The sequence below is a fragment of the Callithrix jacchus genome, chromosome 4 (assembly GCF_049354715.1).
Source record: "Callithrix jacchus isolate 240 chromosome 4, calJac240_pri, whole genome shotgun sequence".
Lineage (NCBI taxonomy): Eukaryota > Metazoa > Chordata > Mammalia > Primates > Cebidae > Callithrix > Callithrix jacchus.
The window spans coordinates 170,071,361-170,094,901 of record NC_133505.1 but is presented as its reverse complement, the minus strand read 5'-3'; the positions used below and the strand labels follow the sequence as shown (position 1 = coordinate 170,094,901).

The 23,541-nt window shown below is 35.2% G+C and overlaps 1 protein-coding gene across 11 annotated transcripts in view; it reads right to left on the bottom strand.

Annotated features, from left to right (window-relative positions):
- The window catches only part of QKI (QKI, KH domain containing RNA binding), a 160,233-nt gene that overhangs the window by 24,927 nt on the left and 111,765 nt on the right, over nucleotides 1–23,541 (bottom strand). For all 11 annotated transcript variants that reach the window (XR_013534672.1, XM_035297118.3, XM_035297119.3 and 8 more), the window contains one exon: nucleotides 13,782–13,925. Coding sequence is in view for 10 of the 11 variants with exons in the window: in XM_035297118.3 (XP_035153009.1) it covers nucleotides 13,782–13,925 (144 nt within the window). In the remaining variant the exon portion in view is untranslated. The remainder of the gene's footprint in view (nucleotides 1–13,781; nucleotides 13,926–23,541) is intronic.

The window sequence follows — 23,541 nt, the reverse complement described above, 5'->3', positions numbered from 1 at the left end:
AGCATGACACTTCTGAAGAGCAAACATCAAGTAAAATTCTGTCATATTCTCATTTACATTACGAAATCTAAGTTTCTGTATATACTTGAAATCTTGATTTCCAACCTTGTAAATAGCAGTTTTTCAATAGAAGTTTGTGAGATGAACTTCTTTTGTCTATCATTCAATGCTTAAATTAAAAGACATATTCCCAGGTATGTTATAATCCTACAAATGTTAAATTTAAAAATCAAAGTATTTTTATTTAAATTGAAATCTTCTCCTACACAAAATTCACAAAATAAATTACTGTCACAAAGTAAGCTAATTCCTAAATTAGCTAACTTGCTCAGAAATATTATATTCTACAAAAAAGGTTAATAAAATAAGCTGATGCTGTATCATTTGAAGGCCTAACTAAAAATACTTTGATATATACTATTATATTTTATTTATATGTTAAAGATTAAGTTTTTCTCCACACAAGTTTTAAAGGTTAAGAGAATCAAAAAACAAAACACATCTACTTATATAATTCAGCGATATGGTTTCAGAGTTAATTCCCATAAAGGAGTCTTGTGATGAATAAGCAGGATAATCTAACAGTCACTTCCAAAACTTTCAAAATTCAGTTAATAAAAATATAGATGAAAATCAAGCTAGAATCAGCTACCAAAAGCTTACCTGAAATAATCTTAACACTAAAATGTTTATTTGAATGATCTGAATACTATTAAAATGTCACAAGTTACTATCTTAATTTTGCTTACAAATATCAAAACATTAAAACATTTGAAATGTGGTAAAAAAAAATTAAATATGAGTTAAAACATAAGCAAATTAAATATAGTAAGGAACATGTGATTTTTGAATTATTTAATATATTATTAAAATGTCACAATGTTACCACCTTAATTTTACTTATAAATATCAAAACAGTAAAACATTTAAAATGTGGTAAAGAAAAATTAAATATGAGTTAAAACATAAGCAAAGTAAATACAGTAAGGGACATGTGATTTTCTTAACATTTTTGCCAATTCAACTTCAATGCACACTAATATAAAGTGAATGATTACAAATACTTTGCCTATATATAAGGAACATGATGCTACTTACCCACCATCAGAAGGGCATGAAAACAAATTAAAGGGATGTATGAAAATAATTGAACTAAAGAAAATACAATGAGAAATCACTTGCCTCTTTTTCTATTAAATAAACTATAATTAATTAAAAATTTATATGTATTGAAATTAATTTTACAGTATCTGTGTAGAATATCATATATTTAATAAAGAAATTTTTTTAAAAACCCAAACTAAAATGCATTATCCCAACTAATGAGAAGTTCATGGAATATAAATATTAATATTTAATGTAATTATATAAAATATATATTCAGATTAAATAATACTTTACATTAATATAAAATTAACAGGTACAAGCAATTATAAAATGTTATAAACAACATGCAAATTCTGAGGGTTGCATGAAATACGAAGTTAAAGTAAAAGGACTCCCTATATAAACTGCAAAAATATTTCCCAGGGAATAAATATTTAACTTAATAAATATTTCCTAGGCCCTATTATTCTATGTTCAAGGTCCCTTTTAAAATATTTGCAACACCTAAAATTTAGAATCACAAGCTGTGTAAATTTTCCGTCTAACTGAAAAGAACTTTGTGTTGAGAGAAGGGATTCCTCAATGAATCCTTTCAAGAATCAAGAGGAGGATGTTATTTATACAGAGTCTCTATTTGGGAAAGCTTGTTCACAGTTACCAGAAACAAGACTTTTTTTTTTTTTTTAAATCATCAAGGAATCTCACCAAACTAAACCCACAAGTTTAGGGAAAAGCCCTCGGTTGTTTTTACGAAGCCAGAGTCACTGCCAGGCAACATTATAGCTAGACAGACAGTATACACAGCTTTGTATAGCTGCTCAGTAATTTAGATAAACATGGTATGATGTTGAGGGAACTCTTAAAACCTATACCTTGGCAAACTAAGAATTGTTAATCTGTCTGTATGGACTGCCACCCAAATATATGGTACTTTTAATTATTTGTGAAAACTCTAATTGGGACAATACACCTGTTGGCCTAATGCAGAATAAACCTTAAACACGGAGATGAAATATAAAAATTATGATCCTGATATGGAACTGAATTTTACTCAGAACTGTCCCTTTTTGCAAGAAAGAAAATCAGCACATTTAAATTTCTGCAAGTGCTTTTCTCTACCATCATTTTTCCCAAACAGCACACATCCATCAGAGTACCTACACACAGCACGTAAAGGTTATGGCTTTGATTCCAAGAAGCTCTGCATAAATTACAGAGATCTCTGGTAGGGACTACATGGTTTGTATTCTACACTTAAATGAGATTTTAGGATATTATCTGTCAATAAGTCAAGTTTTATTAATGGTTCAACAGTAATCTTAGAGCTATAGGATTTTAATCAGATTATACTAATGTGTAATTGATTACACACTGAGCAGTAAAGATTAATATATAAACAAAAACTTTATTGTACTTAAAAAAAAATTTTACTCTTTCTCACCTGAATTGAACAACTGTTCTCTCCCTGCAAAATATCCTCATTTCCCTGGTGAATCATTTTTGAAAGACACATCTACATTTTCAGGCCACCAGGGTTAGCAACAACCAAATTATTATTTGCTTTATGAAACTGTACCCTGGTGGCTTGACAATGTTAAGACATCCAAAAAGATCTTGTTTATTTTGTTAAAAGTATTTTATAGTCTCAAAATTTTTTGCTTAAATTGCACTTCAGGTGTTTTTCTGAGGGGCAGATACAAACCACCAATGTAAGAACGACTATTACTGATATCTTGAGGATGAGTGAGGTCACGAAGCATAAGTGATGTTCATCACATCAGACATTTGCAGGAACATTTTCTCCCTAAAAAGTAGTTACACCAAAACCTAATTCTTTTGAGAGGCAGGGAAGAGCTGAAGCTCTCTCTGAAAGTACAGCTGTCCCACATTATCTGCGGGGAACTGGTTCCAGAACACCAAAATCCACAAATACCAAAATCCATTAATGCTCAAGTCCCTGATATAAAATGGCACAGTATTTGCATATAACCTACGCACATCCTCCAGTATACTTTAAATCATCTCTAGATTACTTATAATACCTAATGCAATGCTCACATATCACTTCATTCATGTGGATTCAATGTAGTGATTGAAGGATGCAAATTTAAGTTTTGCTCAATTTTCCCCCTTGCTGAGTATTTTCTATCCTCATTGGCTGAATCCATGAGTAAGGAACCCATGGATATGCAAGTTGTATTTACATGCAACCTGAATAATCTAGTTTGTAAACCTAAGTATTTTATTTATTTTCTAAAAGGACTTTAAATGTTCTTACTTTGTGAGAAAAACTGTGACGCAAATATAAAAATATATATTTATTACATGCACTGAGTAAAATTAAAGTAAGTGTCCTGTTAATGCTTGTTTAGGCAAACAAAAAAATCACTATAATAGCATTATCTGAAGATATATTTAAATTAAGACGGAAAATTTATGTCTAGAGTTGTCACTTTTTTCCTCTAGAGACTTGAAACAAAATGTCTTTCCTCAAATTTGCTTATTATACCATATTTAGTGAAAAAACAAGCGTGAATAAGCTGACTGCCTGCATGCGAACATGGATCAACTCATTCTCATTAAGAATTTACGAAGCTATCAGCCTTCTATACAGTTTTGCCTATATGAGAGAAAGCAAGGACTGGCTTCTTTCAAACCTATAATTTATGATTTGATTCAAACCCGCCAAATTGCTTTAAGTAAACGCCTCTCACATATGAAAATTCCCATGGCAACTCATTTAGTTTGGCAGACAGGCAGTCCCAAATCCAATCCTTTTATCCTGCAGCTAAACCATTACAATGGTAATTCTGCTCTGACACTCTGAAGAGACTGCTAATTACTGCACTCTGTGTCCCCAGACAGACTTCCCATTCAGATTAAAATGGCTGTGCAAGGTAGAAATCAGTAGCAACACCTTTCTTTATATGAGAGATACTCTTTCCCATTACAGCTCTATCAAGGAACCAGTACATTATCTCTAGATGTCTTTTAATACCTTTCCTTCTCTCCCAATAAAAAGAAAAGGAGGCCAATAATACCATACATTTCAATGATCAATATTTGGTCAAGAACTAAATAAATGCAGTACCATCAGTTCATTAACAATTTGGTTAAAGAACTAAAAAAAAGATAAAATTACTTTATCTGTATGGTCACTATGTCTCTTACCATTTCATTCATTAACTCAACATTTTCAGGTTATAATTAATACTCAGTTAATTATGAGTCAAATGCATATGGCATTAGACAGAAAAGAACCTTTGGGGAACATGAAATGCAAACCTTTTTTTTTTTTTTTTTTGCGATGCCGGAGTGCAGTGGTGCAATCTCAGCTCACTGAGACCTCCGCCTCCCGGGTTCAAGCCATTCACCTGCCTGAATTATCCTAAATTTCTATAACATTAACATCTGTAGTATTTTTTGAAAATAAATGAAAATTACTTTTGTTCTGATGAATATTTTCAAATGTCATAATATTCCTAACAACTTTAAATTTCAAAGCCCATAGGTAGAGACTGTCATAATCTATTAGATCAATCATATACTTTTATAGTACTGACTCCTATGTATATATGTTAAAAACTGATCTGTATTCAAGTTCTCAAATTCCTATAAAGTCATCATACAGAGAAAATAAACACACAATTTTACTTACCATAAAGTAAAAGGACCTGATATTTCAACACTTTATAAAATGTCTAGGTCTGTGTGCATTTTGTGTGCCAAAGTCTGTTTTAAATTATGAGACATCATCAATGAACTTCAGCTGCCTGAAAAATCACTTAATTTCTGTAATATGGGTATACTACTCCTTAGTCCAGCCCTTTCGGCTTAGTATTCTATCTCCCCAATGGAAATCTTTTACTTCCCCACTTCCTATTAAAACTGAAGGAAAATTATAGTGAAAACAAGATACAGGATTCCTCATCTCTTTCTCAATCTTAATATCACATAATCCAGCATAATTCTCCTCCAATTTCATCGTTTTTGTGTTTTTAAAGTTTCTTCTGAGATTACAAAAGATCATAGAATATGTGTCCATATAAAGTCTTGACTAAGAAAGAATATCATTTATTACTTTCCAACTAAATGAATGAGGATTAATGGAAGGAGGAAGGATGGTATCTGACACCTGAGAAGCATTCCCATAATGTGTGCCTGTGTGCAGAGAGACAGATTTATAGATAATGCTATTTTTTGGTAATGTTAATAAATAATTTCATAATTTTTTGGCCTACTGTTCTTTGTAAATAAAAGCCTATATTGACAAGATCGTGACTGGCAAATGGTACATTTTGTAGACAGGGAACAGAATTACTCCCTTTTGGTATGGTGCCTCTTGGGACCACAAATTGAACTTGCAATGACACGGAGTTGCAGGTAACCAGCCCATACATGGTTAAACACATAAAATACAAAAAGAGAAAGAGGAACATGTGCCTTGCATGTCCACATAATTAAAATAATAATTGCTACCTTTACAAAGTCTCTCTAAGGCAAGTAAGCCATACTGCTTAGTGCTATTTTTATAGAAAATATGCTGCAAGAAATAACTGGCATTTTGGGAGAAAAAAATAAAGACCTCAAAACTAAAACAAGGAGAAAGTTACTACCATATAAAATAAAGAGTGAAACTCTTTAATGATGCAAACCATGTTCGTACAGGTTGTGTAAGCTATAGACAAATACATACATAAATATGAATCCATGTACATATGTAAACCAAATTTTTTCGCCCTTTCAGTCCCATCAAGAAAAACACACTGGTGTGTACATCTTTAAAATAGGTGAATGGAGATTTTTACACACCTTTTTTTTCAGTAACTCACAAACTAGAGAAAAGGAAAAAAACAAAAGTAGACATAGGAGAAGATCTGAATATTTTCAACCATCTTCATCTATAAATGACATAGAATATATACCCAACTACTGCAGAATCCATATTCTTTTAAGAGCATGTAAAACATTCATCAGAACAGACCATATGCTGGGCTATCAAAAAGTTATTATTTAATTTAAAAAGACTACCATCTTAGCAAATATATTCTGAGCATAACAAATTAGAAATCTGTAACCATATGATAAATAGAAAAGTCTCAAATATTTGGAAATGTTTTGAAATAAAACGGGTCAAAGAAAAAATTACAAAGAAAAAACTTTTGTACTGAATGATAATGAAAATACAACATAATAATATTTGTGGGATACAGCTAAAGCATTACTCAGAGAGGAATTTATATCCTTAAAAGTCTCAGAGGTACAAAAGACAGGTCTCAAAATCACTGATCTTCTACCCTTAAGATCCCCCCAAATAAAATTAAGTGTAGTAAGAAAGATATAAAAGCAGACGTCGATAAAACAGAATAGAGAAAAATCAACAAAACCAAAAGCTGATACTAAGAAAAAGGTTGGTAAAATTGGTAAAACTCTAGAACCAGATTGGATCAAGAAGAAAAAAAAGTAGACATTTGAAGGCAACCAATTAAGACTTAGATAGAAACCTACATATAACCAGAGAAATAACTCTTGCCTAGTTATTGCATGTTTTATTTTGTGACCAGGAAACAAAAAGCGTTAAAGTAAACTGATTATCAAAACCAAAGAAATATCTAAAATTAAACTGGTGTTATTTTCAGAGTAAACAAGTTCTCCAGGTAAAATATTTGACTCTACTAGTAAGTGGTATATGATTATCTCAAAACCCTTATTACTTTTGCAGTATAATTACATTACTAAACTGTTCTTGGAAAAGAAACAAGTATCAACTGCCCTTGTAATGCTAAAGCTTCTCTGAGTTTGCATGCTTGTTGGTAAAAAACAAGGAGGTATACCAGATTGCTCTGAAACCCAAATATAAGAAAAGATATGAACTGATTTACTAAACATTTAGTTACATGTAAAGTTAAGCAAACAGATGAAACATTAAAATCTTCAAAATTATTTTAAAAATTAGAACTGCATCACAAAGAGGTACTATCTTTAATCATATTTATCAGTCTTTTTAGCAGATGGAAAACTACATTTACTACATTTCCTTATGAAAGTTTATATTAAGCCAAAAATCTGCCCCTTTCTATTCTCTACTCCACTAGAATGCTCAAGCGAGGACTAGAGGTTTTTCTGCCATTCAACACCTAACAAAATGGGCACAAAATAATTAAAATACACAAAACGTTATCTTTCCAAAAAACAACTTATTCATTATTTATATGACAATGTAAATGGATTATTTCCCATTAAAAGAATATAAAACCAGTTCAAGCTGTGAACATGAAAGATAAAAATAAAGTTCCTATGTCACAAAAGTATCTTATGCTATATAAGTATCACAAAGCTCCTGAATATAAAAACTGACCTAAAATAACAAATAGTAATAAGAACCAAGAGATTTTATTCACATTTTTGTAATTAAAGGGCTTAAAAAAAAAAAAAGAGGCCTATTAGAAGAAGCACAGATTTCAGTTTGATAATACCCAGGGTTTGAGAGTGTGTTGAGAAACAGGCATTGTCGTACTATACTGGCAGGAGAGTAATCCGGAACAAATTTTCTAGATGGTAACTTAGAAATTTTAATACGAATATTAAAATGTAAAATGCACTAACTCTTTAACCTAGTAATTCTACTTCAAGAGACTTATCTTTCAAGTATATATGCACAAGTTAATTACCTCTGCCCAATTTATGCAGCATTTCCTCCACCGAAAAGAAATGTTCACTACTGGACATTCTGCCGCTGCCTATTTAGGAAAGTGCCTTTAGTGGTAATAAAAAGGTTTAAGGAACTACCATGAGGCTGGGTGACTGAGGTGGAGTGGAAGACACAATCACTGGAGGTGAAGTAACATAAAAGAACTGAGAGGCCGTCGTACTGGAAGGACTATTTACACAAACAATAAAATCTTAGGGAGAAAAAAATCCCAGTTATTTTTCCTCTTGTGCCATTCTTTCTTGAACCCATGCCAGTGACACTTTTAACCCCACTATTCCAAAAAAAACAAAATTGTCTGGCAAGGTGACCTATGACCACTACTTGCCAAATCCAATGGCTGATTATTTCCTATTTTAACCTATAAGGTCTAAGTGGGACTTTCAGGACTGGCTCCCAGCTTTCCTCCTGCTACTCCTCCTACCACCAGGGGCTCCTCCCCTTGCTCTTCCTTGCTGGATCCTACTCCTCTTTCTGTTACATGGTGAAGCACCCCAGGCTTAGTCCTCACTTTTTCTTCTACAGTTATATCCAATTTCTTGATGATACATCCAGTTTCATGGCCCAAAAACCTTTTGCTATTATGACAATTCCTAATTCTATATATTCCAGGGTCCACTTTTTAACTTAATTCCTGACTGTTATAACCAAATGCCCATTCAACATTTGCTGTCAACTTTTATACTTCTAAATCCAATTTTTTTACTTTCTTCCCAAACTTGCTCCTGTAACAGTGTAAATAAATGACAACTCCAGTTGCTTGAAGTCATAACATATCACACCTAAGCTGTCAAAATTCCTACCAGTTTTACCTTCAAAAAAAATCCATGATCTGACTACTTCTCAGCACCTTCAACACTACTCCAAGTCACTTTCATCTCTAACTCCAACTACAAAGACTTCCTTATTGGAATCTCTGCTTTCCTCACTGCCCTCAAAGTCGATTCTATTCTCAGGCAAGCAGCTGGAATACTCCTTTCAAATACAAATTACACCTCGTCCCTCCTTTTCTCAAATCCCTCCAATAAGTAGCTTCTCATCTCATACTAAAACCCAATCGTCTTACCATGCCTACAAGCCTTGGATTTGCCACTGCTTCCCCTCCCCACTGACTTCACCTCCCTCCGCTCTTAGCCTCTCATTAGGCTCCTCAATGGACCCCTGGATTTTTCTCTAAGCATGCCTCAGGGCCAACGCACTTTTCTCTTCGTTTAGGTTTGTTTCTAAAAAAGAGGTCACCTTCTCTAACCAGTCCACATAAAACAGTAGTTCCCACAGGGTGCACTGGCTGACGCCTGTAATCCCCAGCACTTTGGGAGGCCAAGGAGGGATGATCACAAGGTCAGAAGTTCGAGACCAGCCTGACCAACATGGTGAAACCCCATCTCTACTAAAAATACAAAAATTAGCCAGGCCTGGTGACACAAGCCTGTAATCCCAGCTACTCAGGAGGCTGAAGTAGGAGAATCACTTGAACCCGGGAGGCGGAGGTTGCAGTGAGCCAAGATTGTGGCATTGCACTCTAGCCTGGGCGACAGAGGGACTCTGTCTCAAAAAAAAAAAAAGGTAGTTTCCTAATCCCAGTTCTTTATCCCCTTATTCTGCTTTATTTTTTTTCACAGCACTTTGTTACAACAACAGAATATTGTTTCTATTTGTTTTCCTCATTGACGGCAGGCACTTTGTTGGTCAGCTTTTATTTATCACTGCTGTATCCTCCACAGTTGTCATAGTGTCTAGCCTACAGCAGGCGTGCAGTTAACATCTGCTGAATGAACTACAAAGGCCCAGAGGTGAGAAGACTAAAGATTTAAGAAATTCAAATATATACATAACAACTCAATCTGTATTAGGGTGAGGAAGATGTATACATATGAGTGTGTGCTTTAGGGAGAACAAAAAGTAAAAAATGAAACCTCAAAGGTAAGCTAGAGCAAATTATGAAGAAACTTGTAGGCTATGCTGAATTTTGTATTCTTTTTTCAGAGCAAGAGGGAACCACTAAAAACTCTTTAAAGCAGGGAAAGGTTAAAATAGACTGCAAACCAAAGATGGGTTTGAGAGGCCCCAGAAGAAGGAATACCTACCAGTTGTGGGTTTCTGATATAGGCATGGCTTGAAGTAGGTAAAGGCAATGGGGATGAACTTGGCGTTTTTTGGGGGACCACAGTTAGCAAGTTAGAACATCTAACAGAAATATTGAAGGAGAAAGAAAAGTGTAACTGAGAATTCCAAACCGAAAGACCTATAATTTCTGTTAACCCACAAGGTAAGTGAACATCTGCTACTCAAACTGTCAACAACACAAAATTATGAACGTCACTATTAAAGGTAAATTTTGAGAGAAAGAAAATACTTGCCTTTGAAAATATTTAGGCAATGATAAACTTATGAGCCTTATACTGGATTTTTATAGAAGTCAAAGCAACTTCTGTAAAAACAGTAACAATGAGTTGGCAAGGAACTACTATTTCTGTACATTTTCTCCAACTTGAATTAATGCATTCATTTTATCATCAGCATTTGTAAAGAATACAGTTGCAAAACAGTATTACTCAGACAATACAGAAACAACCAATGTTTTTATAGAGCAAGTATGTGCTAGATATTAGTCTAAGTATTCTCCACGTATCACCTCATTTAATCTTCACAATAACTGTAGGGGTTTAATAATGCTCCAATCTGCCCCCCACCCCAAGGGACAGGGTCTTATTCTGTCAACAAGGCTGGAGTGCAGTGGTGCTATCATAGCTCAACTTCTTGGGCTCAAGTGATCCTTCCATGTTAGCCAAGTAGCTGAGACCACAGGCATGGGCCACCAAGCCCAGATAATTTTTCAATTTATTTTGTATAAAGGGGTCTTGTTATTTTGCCCAGGCTGGTCTCAAACTCCTGACCTCAAGCGAACCTCCCATCACAGCCTCCCAAAGTGTTGGGATTAAAGGCATGAGCCACCATGCCTGGCCATGTTCCAATCTTATAGATGAGAAATTGAAGACAGTTAAAGTCACAAAGCTGAGATTCAAAAACCAGGACGTGGATTCTCGAAAGTATGACGTATTCCATCTCCCACATCTATTTAAGTAAAAACCCAAATCACCTGATGCTTTAGGAAAATGCAGTTATTTTATGCATTTCTATGGTGAAGATGAAGGAACTAGTTTGACCTTATGACAAGATTCAATTATTAACTTTTCAATTTATTATGTTATTGCTATGTGCTGGGCACCATGCTAAATACTAGAAATAAAAATGGTAAGCAAGACAGGAGATTACAGGTGACTGGCTAAATAGAAAATCTAAAGGATACTAACAACAACATCCAGTTGATCCTCAAACAACAAGGGAGGGTTAGATTGTTAGGAACACAGACTGTGTGCAGTCAAAAAACCTTTTGTAACTTTCAACTCTTCCAACATGTAACTACTAATAGCCTACTGTTGTATGGAAGTCTTACTCACAGTTGATCAACATATATTTTGTGTATTATATACTGTATTCTTGCAATAAAGTATGCTACAAAAAAGAAAATGTTATTGAAGCAGGGTGCAGTTGCTCACACCTGTAATTCAAGCACTTTGGGAGGCAAAGGCAGGAGGATCATTTGAGCTCAGGAGTTTGAGACCAGCCTGGGCAACAGAGGGAGACCCTCTGTCTACAAAATAAAAAAATTAAATTTAAAAAGAAAATGACCTAAGGTTACAGAAATAGATAACGTCTATCTTTTTTAAATATCTAAAAACATTTCTATGCAATACCAATCCTTTTTCCACTGTGTGCTTTATTTTCAACGCCCATATTATCCGTGCCATAAAAGAATCCAAAGCAGTCCTGTATAACTGAAACCATTCTGCCAGACTACCTAATGTCCATCTGTTTTCTGGTACGGTTTCCTCTATGTTCTCCTCATTGTCTGGCACTGGTTGGGGAGGACTTATCTCCACCAAATCCTCTTCTGTTAATTCCTCTGGAGTGGCATCTATTAACTATGAGACTTCTCCAAGATATACATCTTAAAACACTTCACCCACCACCTTTTTGCCATATCCGCATCTCTTTCAGGACTTCCTTGATTGGCTCTGCATCAAATCCAGTGAGTCATGCGCAACACTGGACACATTTTTCTAGGAATTTATTGTTTTGAGCTTGATGTCTTTTTCTATAATAATAATGGCATCTTCAGTGCTGTAATCCTTCCAGACTTTCATGATGTTCTATTTGGGTTCTCTTCCCTAGCAATCCTTTCTATAGAGTACGATGTGTGATGAGCCTCAATGGTCCCTATGACCCCCTGAACTGGAAGCTGAATTAGCGTTATGTTTAGTGGCAAGTATACCACTTTGACACCCTCAGTGTTGAATTCATGAGGTTCTGAGTGGCCAGGAGAATTGTCAAAAAAAAAAAAAAAAAAAAAAAAAAAAACTTTAAAAGGCAGCCCCTTACTGATATAGCACTTCCTGACTTCAGGGACAAAGCACCGATTGAATTAAACTAGGAAAAGGGTTCTAATTGTCCAGGCCATCTTGCTGTACAACTGAAAGAGTGGAAGCTGGTGTTTATCTTTTCAAGACCCAGGGTTAGCAATTTTATACATACGGGCAGTCCTAATCATAAACCTGACTTAACATTTACACAAAACAGTAGTTAGCCTACTGCTGCCTTAAATGCTGCTCACTTCTTTTCCTTACTTAAAAATGTCCTTTATGGCATTTCTTCCCCAGAATAAGGTGGCTTGATCTGCATTAAAGACCTGTTCACCCAGATAAACTTTCTCCTCAATAATTTTCTTAATGGCATCTGAGAATTCATCTGCCTCTTGGTTAGCAGAAGCTGTTTCTCTTGACTTTTTTTTAAGCCAAATCTTTTTCTTAAACTATCAAATCATCCTTTGTTGGCATTAACTTCTCCAGCTTTAGATCCTTTACTTTCCTCTTGCTTTAAGTTGTCATCTGATGACTTTGCTTTTACTCAAATCATATTAGAATCAATAGCTATGCCTTTCTCATAGCAATCCTGCACCCACATAAAAGCTGCAACTGCAACAGGTGATAAAAAGGTATTTCACAAAAAGTGCAAGGTTTTCCTAACTGGTGGCACAGCTAGAGGTGTCTTCACCAACTTCCTCTACTTCTCCCACGCCCCCCGCCAATAATTCATTTATCTGGAAATGGTGGCAACCACAACCAGAGAACCTCAATCTACATGTGAAGCAATTCAACTTTTTCTTGTAATGTCATGACTTATCTTTGCTTCTTGGAAGCACATCCAGCATCACTAGTGGAATTCCCATGGGTTCCCTGGTACTACTTAAGGTTTACAATATTGTACTAAACATGACAAAAAATACTCGAGAACTGTGAGAGATCACCTTTTACTGCAATAATGCAATTGACCAAAGACACGAAATGCTCACTTGGGATGATGAGAGTCACAAAGCATTTTAAGTGAATACTCACAACACTTGAGCTCACCACAGTAGTAACAGGAGGCAGCTATGAAATGACTGCAGCAGTGCACTATGTATTATAGTTAAGACTTAATACTGAATCCTGACATGTGTTAACACTTCTCTTGACTGTGTAAAAGGCACCATGTACGTTATGTAAGCGTTTTCATGTGTAATGCTCGATACATTTTAACCTTTTTTTAAATAGTTCTGGTATATTTTATGGTAGTAAATAAGAAAGCAGACTAGCTTCTATTACTGAAGAGCAAATTCGCAGATCATTGAATTTGCTCTTCCCTCCATAACACATCCTTCTCAAAAATAAACAGGTTTTCCAAGTAGTTGAGCAATGTCTATGTCTATTAAACTACATTTAAAATTAATAATTTTTTAAAAATTTTATGCTTAAATGAAATTCTAACAAGTGCTAACCTATTCTTTATACACATTGCAATAATTTAAAATAAACTGACAAAAAAAGACAAGGCCCAAAACTAAGGTCTAGAAATTATTACTTACTGCTGGTACCAATAATTTCTTCACTTCTTCAACTGCTCTCTTCAATTTGATTTCTGCTCTGTTCTGAGCATCTTCCACAGTGATTAGTACATGTAAATCTTCATTGAGATGCTCCCAGTTGGGCTTGCCTCTATTTTGCTCCTCCTAAAAAATTTACAGAGTACACGATTACACATTTTTCTCTTTAAAGAGAGAGTACATCTTTCATAATACTAACCTGTTTTCAATAATTTCAGCTATGTTTGCATTATTTTGCTATGATGGCATTACAAATCTTTGAATTATTTTTCTGGGTCTTCAACGCTTGATTCAATGTTTGAGACTACTGGGTCAAGTAACAGTTAATTCAACAAGTATTTGCTGAGCACCTACTGTCTACCAAGCACGGAACCAGATGCTAAAGATCAGTCCCTAGAGTGGGCCTATACAGTAAGAAACATATATATGATACTGTCCTTACATTACCAAGAAAAACACTTTGAGAAACATGTCATTATTTCTACATTTTACTTATGAGTAAACAGAAGGATTTCATTCTTTAATTCAGTAATCTTTCTACTTCATTACAACTGCTTTTAATAACATTGGTTGTACTGAACATTAGAAAAGGTATTTTGCATATAGATGTATAAGATGACTGTCACTTGTTTTAAGTATTTCATGTGTTGAGTAATTATGAAAACAATTTTAACTATATTCTCATCAGATCATATTTTAACTATAAGGCTACTTTTTAATTATATCAAGCCATAAATACTAGTTTCATAGAGACTATTATGTCATTTCCTTAATGTCTTCTAATAAGGAATATCCCCATGTTGAAAACCTTGTCAAGCTACAGGGAGGTTAAGAAGTAGAGTTGGCCATAACTTCAAAATTGTTTTTGTTTTACATTTTAGAGAACAGTAAAATTGTGTTTGTAAATAAAATAAAAATGTAAGTAATATTAAATATTATATATAAATGCACCTGGCTCACAGCAAGGTATCACAGACAATAATTATCTGCTGTTGTTGGACCTTTATTTTAAAAGTCACTATTTACCTAATTGTTAGATTCCTATAAAAGAAAGCAGGCATAATAAAACAGCTTTCTGCAACAATTAACATGTTTGAACTTGGCCAATAAAAGTAAAAATATATTTTAAGAGTAAATGCTTCTGCTTTGTTTTTAGTTAATATATCTTTAGGATGAAAATGCATCCACACATTGTAAAGAAATACAGAAAAACTATCAGACACAATCCTATGCTGGGCCATCTATGTCTTTCAAAGAGTGAACTCTGAGTCAGCACAGTATCTTACGGGGTACCATCTGCCCAACACTATGTGAACCACCAGCTCAGGATATCTGACTGTTTCAACATAAGATCACATTACATTCTTTATGATGTCATATCTTTACAAAGCAAGTTTTTTAGTGATTGCTGTAATAAAAATCAAGTCCATACAAAAATCAATGTGGAACAATAAAAGAGGGTGGCAGTATGCAATCTGACTGAAAACTTTTGAGAATTTGAACAGCACCCAAGGAAACACAAATGCCATTAATAAATAACAGTTATTTACAAATAAAATATAAGCATAGTCTATTTCAATTCACGGTTTTTAATATAAATAGGAATTGAGTTGTTTGTAGATATTTAATAAACAGAACGACGAAATATTTCTTTTTGACTAGGGTACACCCTGCAAACTAAATGGGAAACTAAGCAGTCAATGAATCAAGAAAACGGGAACCTCAGGGTTATCTGTATGGCAAGAATAAAATGTGTATTAATATTGCTACTGTGGCAAGAAAAATTGTTATCCAGATTTCAATTGCTATGTTAAAGAACAACAAAAATATTTTCCCACCAAAATTAGTATTTTTATTTATCTTTTTTATGGGGAGACCTACAAAAAAGCTACTGGTCTGGTTTTATTTGGTGGGCCTGAAAATGTACTTATTTGCCTAAATGCATATGTATGAGGGACTTCTGCTTCCAGGCAAGATATAGTAACAGAAACCAGATTTACCTTCCTGCTGAAACAACCAAAAAACAGGCAAAACATATAAACAAGTTTCAAGCCACTGTACATCAGACAACTAAGGACAAACAACATAAAGAGATGGGAAAAACCGAGTTGAGCCTATGACTGTCCCCACTCACTGGCTTGAGTGTCTCCAGACAACTCCCTGACATGAAGAGACTAAGCAAGAATCCAGGGAAACTGAGGCAGCCAGAGCTCACAAGAGTCCTGCAAGAGCTACCCACTCAACTATTCAGCTGAACACTGATCACTGCATCCTTGAGAGGAAATTCCAGAGGCCAAGGGAAGGAACCACCCCAAACAATTCCAGGTCAAAGTGCCTGGCTCTGGAAAAGAACCAGATTGAAAGCCTTCAATGTTTCCCAGTGGGTAAGGTACACAGAAAGGTCTTGCCTCAGTGGTAGGAAATTACTAAACCTAGTCTGAGCGCTGATCCAGTACAAACTAAATACATTTTAAAAGAAAGACCAAATGCCTCAAATTATTTTCAACTAACTTAACTGTGTCCAAGGACAAAGCTCAAAGCTATTTACAGGAATATAAAAATATCCGACAAGGTAAAAAGTCTGGCATCCAATTAGAAATTAATGTGCATGCAAAAAAGAAAAATGCAACACGAGACCACCCCCTCAAAAATCAATCAACCCAAACCTATCTAGAAGTGACAGAGATGTTATTATAAAGACATTTAAAGCTGTGTGTGTGTGTGTGTCAAACACTAATGCATATAGATACTAATATAATGAAAACTGTGGAACATTTATAATACAATATATTTGAGAAAAGCTTAGGAATAAAAACTAAAATTGTGACTTGCCACAGAAACCTTACACATGAAGAAAAGCCAGAGAATTTGAAAAGGAAATAATTAGGTACATGATAGAAACAAAGTTGAAGTATAATTTTTCATTTTGCTTTATTGAAGGAATAAATTTTTAAGGTGTAAAACACCTTGGCCAATGCATACTTTTATTAGTTCAACAACTTAAATGATAATTTAAAATATAAAAATGAGAGAAAGCCACACCTACCCTGTTTGCTTCAAAATCAGTATTTTTGCTTATACTTTTTTTAAAGAGCAAAAACTTTCAAAGATGGAGAACTAATGAAACCATGGACTTAGACTCCCGCCAAAAATTCTTCTACAACACTGTCGAGTTTGAAATGTACAAACTTGGCCAGGCACAGTGGCTCATGCCTGTAATCCCAACATTTTGGGAGGTCGAGGCGGGAAGACTGCTTGAACCCAGGAGTTCAAGGCCAGCCATGGAAACATAGCAAAACTCTGGGTCTACTATAAATGAATAAAATGTACAAACTCGTAAGAAATAAGAAAATGGGAAAGGAAACCATTTAAAAATTAAGAGTGTAGAAAGCAGATGGCTAACTTAAAATTTAGAAGACACTAGTTATGACAGAAACTGAGTTCCTTGCAATCCCTGCCTTCCACAAAAAATACTGAGGAAATGGGCAGCAGTGGAAATGGAGGTGAGGGTGGGGCTGAGATTGCTGGACTAGATGAACTCTCACTGAAAAGCATTTCAATCCCCATATCCCCCTGTCCACAAATGACTAGGTATTAAGCAATCCCTAATTCCCAGCAATAGACCAGAAATTGATTCCAAAAGGAAGTCAAACACTTTCTGCATCAGAACAGTTGACAGGATAACTTCCAAACTGACGGCTGGGCTGTCCAGCAATCTCCCCTACTCCACATGCAAAGAGAGGGAACCCAGGCCCACATCTTGGGAGCAGGAGACTTGAACGACTGACCCTTCAGAGAGTTAAGACACTGCAATGCTGAAACAAAAAAATAATGCTAGATTTAAAAATTCTGAATACAAACAGAAACTCCTGAAACTAAAACCATGAGAGCAAAGATGAAAAACTTGATAGAAGATTGGAAGAAAAACTGAGGAACTCACAAATTAGAAGATAGAGATAAAAAATGGCATATACTGTATAAATATTAGAGGACTTCTAAGAGATTCAGAAACTGAAATGACAGATGTCCAATCACCAATATAAAGAAATAGAAAGCAGAGGGAGAAAAATCATCAATATTATACATTTTACACAAAACTGAGGGATTAAGCTTCCAGTTGAACAGGGCCCACTGAGCTGTCACCACAAGGAATAAGTGAAGTGGACACTTCAAAACAAGGTAGCAATCAGTAATCCAATGTAGCAATTTGAGAGTAAACACTAAAAGCACCTCTTTTAGTGTTTGGGGGGGCAGTGGAGAGACAGACAAAAAAGACCCGTTCTCCACATTGGGCCTCAGAAAAATCATTCATCCATTTGCACATCAAATGTCACACACAAAAAGGCTTTAAGGTCATGCTGCCCAGAAGCCACGTTTATCCTACTGTAGTCCATTCCAGCTCAAAAAGAGTTAAACTCCTTCAGTTGTAATTATTTAATACAAATAGTATTTCTCCCTGTGATCTCATTCTGTTTTTTAAGCAGATTATAAAGGCAATCTGGGAATGAAAGGTATTAAAGAGAAATCAATAAAATACACCCCAAAAGGTCTTCTTTTAGTCAGAAATTAAGTATAAATACAATTTATAGGATGCTTACTTCTAACCTCGAAATATCCATATTAGCTCACGCCTGTTATTCCAGCACTTTGGAAGGCCAAGGTGGGCAGATCACAAGGTCAGGAGCTCAAGACCAGCCTGGCCAATATGGTGAAACCCTGTCTCTATCAAAAATACAAAAAAAACTTAACTGGGTGTGGTAGCGGGTGCCTGCAGTCCCAGCTACTCAGGAAGCTGAGGCAAGAGAATTGCTTGAGCCCGGGAGGTGGAGGTTTCAGTGAGCTGAGATCATACCACTGCACTCTAGCCTGGGCAACAAAGCAAGACTCCGTCACACACACACAAAAAGAATCGATTCACAAACCTCATTTTCTTACTTTAATAAATAAATCAGGACAAAGAAAAGGTTGAAATAAGCAGAGAGGAGAGAATGACAACATGGATACACACCAAAAATGGTGTATCTATCAGAAACGGTGGTCTATTAGGCATTTCTTTTTCCAATTATATTTCAAATAATCTTTCAGGGGTTAATCGCTGGGATATTAATGCGGAAAAAAAATAGCTCATGACTACTATTACCATGCTGTCTGTTTTACAGTTACCAAACGCAGTATAGTTTCATAATATATGCACCACTAAATATTCAGCAATATAGAAGAACACAGTTTTGCATCAAAATATTCCCAAATTTACATTTTCCAGCACAGTACTGTCCCCCAATTTCTAGACCTCCAAATTCAACTGCCAACTGGAAATGTGTACCTTGGTCTCTAAAGCAGTCTGAACTCCATATGTCCAAATGGGGGTTCATACCTCCTTGCTCCAAATCTGTCCACAATTATGTCTCAGCTATTACTCATCCTGAATGAATGTTCTGCATAAGCATGGATTTTTAGAAGCTACGGCTTTGTAGGAAATCTCTGAAACACAGTCATGGCTTACTTGTGCTTTAATAGAGACTGGGTGCTGCACAGGCACCCATTCATGTCTATCCACACAAACATGAAGTGCTGTGTTTATTCACTTCCCACCATAGGCTCAGATTTACTCCATGGTGTATATTGGCCATTAACCAAACAAGAATTTTGATACCCATAACTTTATGGAAGTTATCATCTATGTCCAGAATGCCTCCTTTACCCTTCTTTAATATTTACTTTTATTTCTTCCTTTTCTGTGTCATACAGTACTTAGTTATCTGTTCACTGTTTTTTGTAGCTATTAGAAAGTTTGCTCCAAGTTAAATATCAGAATCATCTCATTAATTTTCATACTCTTGACAGTCTGAACACATTGATTTTATATATATCTGGCTCTAAACAAGTATTTACTGAATTGAATAATTGAACTTTTTGGATTGAAGAGCATCATTAAAATCAAATATCAAACTGTGCATGAATATGCTGCAGCTTTCCCATAGTGCTCTGCTATACTAATGATTATTGTGTCTGTTTAGATAATCCTTCATATATTTGCCCTTGCTCATATATCTTGGTTTCCATGCCTGCTTCTTTCTTTCTCCTTAGTTATCAGGTGTATATGACAAACTTACTCCATCTCTCTTCAATTCTCCCAGATTTTCTACAATAATGGTTACAAGGTCTGGTTTTCACATCCCATCAAAGACTGCTTTTCTTTTACTCTAAAACCTCAATGCTACCTTGTTTTGATGGCCCAGAAGAACAGGAAACAAGATGTGTCAAAGTATTTTATTTTATTGTGTTATATGTTTTGGGGTACATGTGAAGAACATGTAGGATTGTTGCATGGGTACATACATGGCAATGTGGTTTGCTGCCTTCTTTCCCATCACCTATATCTGGCATTTCTACCATGTTATCCCTCCCCAATGACCCACCCCCACTGTCCCCTCCCTAGTTCCCCCCAACAGACCCCAGTGTGTGATGCTCCCCACCCTGTGGCCATGTGTTCTCATTGTTCAACACCCTCCTATGACTGAGAACATGTGGTGTTTGATTTTCTGTTCTTGTGTCAGTTTGCTGAGAATGATGGTTTCCAGGTTCATCCATGTCCCTACAAAGGACACAGACTCATCGTTTTTTATGGCTGCATAGTACTCCATGGTGTATATGCGCCACATTTTCCCTATCCGATCTATCATCAATGGGCCTTTGGGTTGGTTCCAAGTCTTTGCTATTGTAAACAGTGCTGTAATGAACATCTGTGTGCATGTGTCCTTCTAATAGAACAATTTATAATCCTTTGGATATATACCCAGTAATGGGATTGCTGCAAATGGAATTTCTATTTCTAGGTCCTTAAGGAATTGTTACACTGTCTTCCACAATGATTGAACTAATTTACATTCCCACCAAAGGTGTAAAAGTGTTCCTATCTCTCCATATCCTCTCCAGCATCTGTTGTCTCCGGATTTTTTAATGATTGCCATTCTAACTGGCATGAGACGGTATCTCAATGTAGTTTTGATTGGCATTTCTCTATGATCAGTGATAAGCATTTTTTTCATGTTTGTTGGCCTCACATATGTCTTCTTTTGAAAAGTGTCTGTTCACTTTGCCCACTTTTAAATGGGTCTCTTTGCTTTTTTCCCTGTAAATCTGTTTTAGTTCTTTGTAGATTCTGGATATTAGCCCTCTGTCAGATGTATAGATTGCAAAAAATTTTTTCCTGTTCTGAAGAGCATCGACACAATGAAGAAACTGCATCAACTAATGGGCAAAACAGTCAGCTAGTATCAAAATGGCAGGATCAAATTCACACATAACAATATTAACCTTAAATGTAAATGGGCTAAATGCCCCAATCAAAAGACACAGACTGGCAAACTGGATAAAAAGTCAAAACCCATCGGTGTGCTGTATCCAGGAAACTCATCTCACATGCAAGGACACACATAGGCTCAAAATAAAGGGATGAAGGAAGATTTACCAAGTAAATGCAGAGCCAAAAAAAAAAAAAAAAAAAAGCAGGAGTTGCAATCCTAGTCTCTGATAAAATAGACTTTAAACCAACAAAGATCAAGAGACAAAGGACATTACATAATGGTAAGAGGATCGATGCAACAAGAAGAGCTAACGATCCTAAATATATATGCGCCCAATACAGGAGCACCCAGATACATAAGACAAGTTCTTAATGACTTACAAAGAGACTTAGACTCCCACACAATAATAGTGGGAGACTTTAACACTTCACTGTCAATATTAGACAGATTGACCAGACAGAAAATTAACAAGGATATCCAGGACTTGAACTCAGACCTGGACCAAGCAAACCTAACAGACATTTACAGAACTCTCCACCCCAAATCCACAGAAAATATATTCTTCTCAGCACCACACCACACCTACTCTAAAACTGACCACATAGTTGGAAGTAAATCACTCCTCAGCAAATGCAAAAGAACGGAAATCACAACAGTCTCTCAGACCACACTGCAATCCAATTAGAACTCAGAACTCAGAAACTAACTCAGAACTGCACAACCTCATGGAAACTGAACAACTGGCTCTTGAATGTTGACTGGACAAACAATGAAATGAAGGCAGAGATAAAGATGTTCATCGAAATCAATGAGAACAAAGACACAACATACCAGAATCTCTGGGACACATTTAAAGCAGTGTCTAGAGGAAAATATATAGCAATAAATGCCCACATGAGAAGCAAGGAAAGATCTAAAATCGACACCCTATCGTCAAAATTGAAAGAGCTAGAGGAGCAAGATCAAAAAAACTCAAAACCTAGCAGAAGACAAGAAATAACTAAGATCAGAGCAGAACTAAAGGAGATAGAAACATAAAAAACCCTTCACAAGAGTCAATAAATCCAGGAGCTGGTTTAAAAAAAAAATATCAACAAAGTATTTTTTAAACTGCAAGACTAAAGTTCTATCTCAATATCACAGCAAAGTGACAGCAAAGGCAAATTACAAATAAATAATCAATATATGTACAAATGTGTTCAGAGCTCAAAACCACTGACCTTCACTCTTTTAAGGTAGGATTCAATAACAAGAGAGGTTCCAAAGAAATGGAAAATAGCTTTATTTTATACAGCAAATTAAAATTTAGTAGCATACTAGGCAACTTTATAATCCATTCACACTTGATGGCAGAGCAAACAGTCTCAATTATTAATGATTCTTTACTATGGTCTACATTCTTGACAAGTATACTATGGTGAGATAAATTAGCCTTAGTGATGATAAATAAACTTAAAAATGAAAATGATGATCTAACACTTACTGCTTGCCAAGGAAGATGCTAAGCAATATAAATACATCACCCCATTCAATCCTCATAAGGTACATGAATATGGGACTATCGATCTTACCAACATGTAACATGATTTAGTCAAGTCAGACAGTAAGTGTTGTACCACCACCAAGCTGCCAGACCTAGCCAGAACAACTTTAGAGCATGCACCCAACTAATTCCTAGCACAACACATCACCTACACGAGAAACTGTCATAAAACAGCATCATAAATTAGTGAAAACCCAGAAAGAGAACACAGAATTGGGGAATCTCTAGAATTTTTAACTTTACCTTTTTACTTTTAAATATTTTTGTGTAGAACATCTTGTCCTCACAGAATTTTAGAGCTGGTGGGGACTTTGGAGGCAGATAAAGGGATCGACGACATTATTTGGTAGATTTGGTTTTGTCTTTCCGTATTTGTCCTATCTCCTAACTTCAAGCCAAGTATTCTTTCTCCATCAATTAATTTCTGAAGTCACATCCAGAATAATATCAAGAACTGGGAGAAAAACATCTCATATAACAGATCTCTTGCACCTACAAAAATGCTTTCTCCCTAAATGAGAGACTCACCTATCAAGTTACAATGATACATATATACAAAAAGGATAAATCTGTAGCTGTTTCACTTACATAAAATTTCTCCAGTTTTTAAAGTTTCCAAAAGGTGAGGTTGTTAAAATTAAAATTAGATATTAACATATAATGCACTATTTCCAACATTATTACTAAGTTAGGACTAATTCACACCACCGTAACTAAATTTTACTACTTTTCAGTAACTTCCATTTCATTTTTGAAGCCACTGTATACAGTAATGTAAAAATATTGAGTAAAAAAAATAATCTCAACATTTGAGAAACTACCTTTGTCTGGATTTTTGAAAAAGCTTGATGAGTCACTGCCCTATGAAGTTTAAAAGTATGCTCTAATTACA